The sequence below is a fragment of the Triticum aestivum genome, chromosome 3B (genome assembly GCF_018294505.1).
Source record: "Triticum aestivum cultivar Chinese Spring chromosome 3B, IWGSC CS RefSeq v2.1, whole genome shotgun sequence".
In the NCBI taxonomy this organism is placed as follows: Eukaryota; Viridiplantae; Streptophyta; class Magnoliopsida; order Poales; family Poaceae; genus Triticum; species Triticum aestivum.
In genome coordinates, this window is record NC_057801.1 from 466620775 (window position 1) to 466627348 (window position 6574).

General features: G+C 44.4%; 1 protein-coding gene across 6 annotated transcripts; it reads right to left on the reverse strand.

Annotated features, from left to right (window-relative positions):
• Positions 1-480: 480 nt before the first annotated feature.
• Positions 481-6291, reverse strand: LOC123070405 (uncharacterized). 6 transcript variants are annotated; one of them, XM_044493624.1, is made up of 4 exons: positions 4544-6290; positions 4348-4409; positions 2982-4223; positions 481-1776 (listed from the first exon to the last, which is right to left on the reverse strand). In XM_044493624.1, the coding sequence occupies exons 2-3, from the start codon at positions 4390-4392 to the stop codon at positions 3132-3134; spliced, it is 1137 nt and encodes a 378-aa protein (XP_044349559.1). In that variant the 5' UTR covers positions 4393-4409; positions 4544-6290; the 3' UTR covers positions 481-1776; positions 2982-3131. The 6 variants fall into 6 exon arrangements, with proteins under 6 accessions (XP_044349559.1, XP_044349560.1, XP_044349556.1 ...); XM_044493625.1 differs by having other exon boundaries at positions 2982-4236; XM_044493621.1 differs by having other exon boundaries at positions 2982-4236; positions 4348-6291.
• Positions 6292-6574: the final 283 nt, after the last annotated feature.

Here is a 6574-nt window from a genome sequence, read left to right on the forward strand (position 1 = left end):
CCTCTTCAAATTCCTCCAAGGACAAGATCTCTTCTCCTTGACTAACATCTGATCAATTTGTAATATAGCAGGGTTTTTTTAGCCCAAACTACGAATGTCGTGTTCTCCACAGGGACTAGGCGACAGCAACTATGCTCGGCTAAAGCTAGGTGACACGATGTTTGGTGACAAAAACAGAAAATAAAACCTAACCTAAACAAGGTAGTTCCCGAAGATCGTCGCCAAAGAAAATGCAAAATAAGCAAAGGTACATTTAGATTATACTCTGTCTTGTTGGTATTTTTATTAGGCTTGAGGAATTAAAGCACTAACACAGACAAACATCGATGACGAAAGGGGATCAACAAGACATGAACACATATAACCATTAAACATATAACAGTGGGATGAAACACGGCTATATGGCTGAATATAAATGTTTCACAACACAAACTCACACACAAATTTTTGTATCACAAGTACTTGAGTAAACACATAAACTTGAAACTGGAACAAATTCACAAGGTTAGATAGACATATATGGTGACTCACAGACTACAAATACACAACAAGAACACTTCAACTAGTGAGAACGCACAATATGTAATACAATATTTATAAGCATGAAACTGAATCATTCACGGATTGCAAGCATTCATAGAATCTGAACATTACAGGGCATTACACATCTCCTATTACAGAAATTCAGAGAGAGAGAGAGAGAGAGAGAGAGAGAGAGAGAGAGAGAGAGAGAGAGAGAGAGAGAGAGAGAGAGAGAGAGAAGATGAAGATTCAGAGAAGTGCAGCAACAAGATTCGTGGGTTCAGAGAAGGGGGAAGCAACGAGCAGCAGAGGGAGATAGGCAAGGGAGCAGCGGCAGGAAGATTAGAGAAGAACAACAGCAAAAGGGATGAGGGGAGGAGCAGCAGCAGTTGGGAAGAGGCAAGGGAAGGAGGAGGAGCAGCTGTAGCGTAGGAGAAGAAGCAGCAGAGCGCAGTAGCAGCAGTAGGTTCAGAGGAGAGGGAGCAGCAGCAGTTCGGTTCAGAGAGAAGCAGAGGAAGTAGAGATAGGAGAGCAACAGCAGGAAGGGAAAGGGATCAGCAGAGACGTGGAGAAAGGGAGTAGCAGCAGGAAGGGAAATGGGAAGAGAAGAGCAGCAATGAGGGAAGGAGAAGAGCAGAAGGAGGGGCGTGGGAGAAGAAGCAGCAGCAGCCAGAGAGAAGTGGCGCGAGGGAGGAGCAGCAACAGGTGGAAGAGAGAAGAAGCAGCAGGGGCGGCAGCGGAGAGGAGCGCTCACGCGGAGGACCAGACACCCGTCTGATCGGGCGCGCGAGGTGCGGCACTGGTGGAGTGACGGATGGATGAATGGTGCGGTGATGCTGGTGGACGGATGATGGAGTGGTGGCTGGATGGATGGCGCAGGTTGTGGAAAGGTCGTGTGATGGTGGTGCTGGTGGATGGATGGGCTGCAGAGGCGCACCACCACGCCGGCCTGGCTGTGGCGGCGGCCGGTGGTGGAGAAGAAGGGGAGAGGGAGAGAGATGAGATGCCAGGCCCGAGGGGAAAATGGAGGCTTGGCTAGGGATTTTGACCCTCTCCTCAGATCTGCACTTTTGCACTTCGGCCCTTCTACTTCTTTGCCTACTTCACAAGTTGATCCCTCCACTCTTTCTTTCTTGCCCTTGAAGCTTTAATATTCATCACACTCAAGTCCCTCTTCCTTCTCTTCTTTCATATGCTCATCTCGATTGCCACATGCACAGAAACTTGTAGTTTATAGTGCCTTTGCGCACATTTCTGCAAGATAGACCAAAGACTAGTAAATATCCTGTTTGATGATTATCAAGCAATATTCAATCAATCATGGCAAGAATGGACGAATATGTCATGATAGATGCTATATTTGAGTACCAAAATTATATATGTGAAATATACTTATCAAGTTCCCCCACACTTAAACTTTTGCTTGTCCTCAAGCAAAGGCGTATGACAAGAGCAAGAATGTGAACAGTGAGCTGACTAGAGAATACCAAGTGAAGAAGATCTCAAAACAGTGCATGCTTTGGACTTAGCTAGTGGAAATTAATGGTTAGGAGTGCTTCAAAGCGGTAGGTTACTAGTAAGCATGACCATTTTAAACTTTTACAATGATAAAAGAGGATCAACAAGTTTAAATGATGACTGCGCCAAATGGTTCCTAATGAGAGCATGATCCCAAGAACAAAATGAACTAGAATTAAATCTTGTGATCAAATCACTTATTTACAGAGATAAAGCAATGATTATATTATTATTAGTCTCACCATAGGAACATACCACCGATCCCGAGAACATGGTATACACCTGGCTCGACCAATTATTAGTTTTTTTTTGTTTGTCTCCCCAAAGGAACATACCACCGATCCCGAGAACATGGTATACACCTGGTTCGACAATTACATTTTTTTATTATTAATTACTGCCCAAGCTTACCCGATTTCACATGCCACCGATCCTGGGAACATGACATGCTACTGTAGGTAGTCAGACTTATTTATTCATTATTACTTATCTTAAATGAATAACGCATAAGCACAAAAACAGGAATCATCACTTCTCCATGTCTGGTTCACATGCTACCGATCCAGGGAACATAGCATGCTAATCCATAGTGGTTAGGTGATTGCTCTCAATGGGAACACATTTAGCACAAATTCAGCATCTAAACATGGTGATCTAGGTGTATCAAGGTAAAAGCAGAAAATGATCAAGTTTTCTAGTGTACTAGGGATTTGAGCACTCAAAACTAATAACCTTCACTAATTTCAGCAAAGCATGCATGATGTACATCACTAGTTTACAAGGCATTCAACACTCAGTTCACATATTCACATCAATCACCATATGTCAAATAAAATTCAGTGGGGCAACATTTAAGACATGGCTTAAGCAACCCAAATAACATTTGATTTCAGCATGTATCAATGGATGATATACTCGGAATGGGTCATGAAACAACTCACCGGGCTTTGATGATGTAGCACTCGCTCGATCACCTCACCAACTGCAGCTCCTCTCCTTTGCTTCCTCGTGCATTGTGACTCCTCTCCTATTGCTTCCCTATCCTCATGCCTGCTCCAGCTTCTCTCTTCATGTGTGCTCCTTGCTTCTCCTCATCCCCATGCCATAGGTCCACCGGGGTCCCAGGGAATGTCATCTCGAACTTGGTCAGCATGTAGTGGATCGTGCACAAGCAAGAACCTGAAAGAGCACTCAACGAAAGAGACAATGCAAGTGGTAGGGATAATACCCTCCAAGTCATCAATCGAATATCCAATTACATAAGCATAGCTATAAAGCACATGTTTAGGATGGTAGAAATCAACAAGGTCAACACTAACATGAGGATGATATTTATCATTAAGCTCAAGACTAGCATGGGAGTGATATGTTTCATTAAGCATAGGACTAGCACGAGGAAAGTAACTATGATCATCACAAATGAGAGTAATGCCACTAAAAGGGTATATATCATCATATCCAAGCAAATGAGTTTTTAAATCAATCTTAAGTGATGGTATCATGTAATGCAAGGTAGTAGCAAAGAAATCACAAGGCATCATGTCATCAAGAGGATTGAGTAAACCTGACACGTCACGCTCTGGTATGACAATAGGCAAATGAATCTCATGTTCTTCATCTTCATCTACAACAGCTTCTTGTACTTCTTCAGTAGTAGATGATGAGTCTTCAACTTGATCACTTGGGAATTGCAGCTCTTGATCATCCTGTTCCTTGTCTTCTAGTTCATCTTCTTCAATCTGGGGTCTTTCTTCCTCTGGACTCTTGCTATCTTGCTCAACTGGATGTGACGGTGTTGGAACCTCACATGTATCAAGGGGAATCTCGGCAACACTCAGCTCTAGCTGTGAAGAAATAGTGTTGCTCGCGTTGATGTTCTTCTCAATCTTCCTTACTTCTTCCACTAGCTCTTTTCCACTCTTGATCTTCTTCATTTCATCTAGTATCACCGGCCTAATTGGATCATCTTCAGCACTCCAAGTGAACTCGAGACCAAGCAATGTGAGCTTGTCTATATCCTCAAAGTCATCTTGTGTGGGCACTTGTGTTGAAGATGTTGGTTGACCAAATGAAGGACCATTTAACTCCATTGGCAACATGTCCTGGTGTTGAGGTATATGAGTAGGAGCTGAATAAATCTGTTGTGGAGCATAATTGTGGCTCTCCTCTTCATACCTAAATCCCTGCATTGGATAACTAGAGGCAAACGATGAGATCTCAGGGTTATTGCTCCTATATGACATATTCTGGTTTTCAGGCCACCCATGTGTGTAATTGTTTTGGTATGAGCTAGGCTGTGGAGCGAACCTCATGCCATAACAATCGGGAGGGTGAGAGTAACCACGCTGGCATTCAGCGGGTGAATGGCCCTGAAATCCACAAATATGGCATGTAGGAGCAACATAAGGATGACCTCTAGAATAAGGATCATAAGAGCTAGGCCTATCCTCAAAAACTACTTCTCGCTGCCGAGCTAAATCATCTAATCGATGGGAAATCTTACCTATCAGTTCTTGAATACTTTCCGTGTTGTTTGTAGTGTTGCTCGCATAAGCCTGATGATCTGAATAGTAAGCCATAACCGAGAAGATAGTTCTAACCTACAAAAAGGAAAAGAAAACAAAGAGAAAATAAACTAGAACAAGGGTTAGGAGTTAGAGATATATCACAAATATATAAAGCACAAAAAGGAAACAAGCTAAACCTAGTCTAAAGCCTCACACAAATGCTCGACGCTAGTCCCCGGCAACGGCGCCAAAATGATCAATTTGTAATATAGCAGGGTTTTTTTAGCCCAAACTACGAATGTCGTGTTCTCCACAGGGACTATGCGACGGCAACTATGCTCGGCTAAAGCTAGGTGACACGATGTTTGGTGACAAAAACAGAAAATAAAACCTAACCTAAACAAGGTAGTTCCCGAAGATCATCGCCAAAGAAAATGCAAAATAAGCAAAGGTACATTTAGATTATACTCTGTCTTTTTGGTATTTTTATTAGGCTTGAGTAATTAAAGCACTAACACAGACAAACATCGATGACGAAAGGGGATCAACAAGACATGAACACATATAACCATTAAACATATAACAGTGGGATGAAACACGGCTATATGGCTGAATATAAATGTTTCACAACACAAACTCACACACAAAATTTTGTATCACAAGTACTTAAGTAAACACATAAACTTGAAACTGGAACAAATTCACAAGGTTAGATAGACATATATGGTGACTGACAGACTACAAATACACAACAAGAACACTTCAACTAGTGAGAACGCACAATATGTAATACAATATTTATAAGCATGAAACTGAATCATTCACGGATTGCAAGCATTCATAGAATCTGAACATTACAGGGCATTACACATCTCCTATTACAGAAATTCAGAGAGAGAGAGAGAGAGAGAGAGAGAGAGAGAGAGAGAGAGAGAGAGAGAGAGAGAGAGAAGATTCAGATTCAGAGAAGTGCAGCAACAAGATTCGTGGGTTCAGAGAAGGGGGAAGCAACGAGCAGCAGAGGGAGATAGGCAAGGGAGCAGTGGCAGGAAGATTAGAGAAGAATAACAGCAAAAGGGACGAGGGGAGGAGCAGCAGCAGTTGGGAAGAGGCAAGGGAAGGAGGAGGAGCAGCTGTAGCGTAGGAGAAGAAGCAGCAGAGCGCAGTAGCAGCAGTAGGTTCAGAGGAGAGGGAGCAGCAGCAGTTCGGTTCAGAGAGAAGCAGAGGAAGTAGAGATAGGAGAGCAGCAGCAGGAAGGGAAAGGGAGCAGCAGAGACGTGGAGAAAGGGAGTAGCAGCAGGAAGGGAAAGGGGAAGAGAAGAGGAGCAGTGAGGGAAGGAGAAGAGCAGCAGGAGGGGCATGGGAGAAGAAGCAGCAGCATCCAGAGAGAAGTGGCGCGAGGGAGGAGCAGCAACAGGTGGAAGAGAGAAGAAGCAGCAGGGGCGGCAGCGGAGAGGAGCGCTCACGCGGAGGACCAGACGCCCGTCTGATCGGGCGCGCGAGGTGCGGCGCTGGTGGAGTGGCGGATGGATGAATGGTGCGGTGATGCTGGTGGACGGATGATGGAGTGGTGGCTGGATGGATGGCGCAGGTTGTGGAGTGGTCGTGTGATGGTGGTGCTGCTGGATGGATGGGCTGCGGAGGCGCACCACCACGCCGGCCTGGCCGTGGCGGCGGCCGGTGGTGGACAAGAAGGGGAGAGGGAGAGAGATGAGATGCCATGCCCGACGGGAAAATGGAGGCTGCGCTAGGGATTTTGACCCTCTCCTCAGATCTGCACTTTTGCACTTCGGCCCTTCTATTTCTCTGCCTACTTCACAAGTTGATCCCTCCACTCTTTCTTTCTTGCCCTTGAAGCTTTAATATTCATCACACTCAAGTCCCTCTTGCTTCTCTTCTTTCATATGGTCATCTCGATTGCCACATGGACAGAAACTTGTAGTTTATAGTGCCTTTGTGCACATTTCTGCAAGATAGACCAAAGACTAGTAAATTATCCTTTTTGATGATTATCAAGCAATATTCAA

Coding starts and splice junctions, on each gene's coding strand:
- LOC123070405 (XM_044493620.1), bottom strand. CDS start 4,619: ATGGCTTACTATTCAGATCATCAGGCTTATGCGAGCAACACTACAAAC.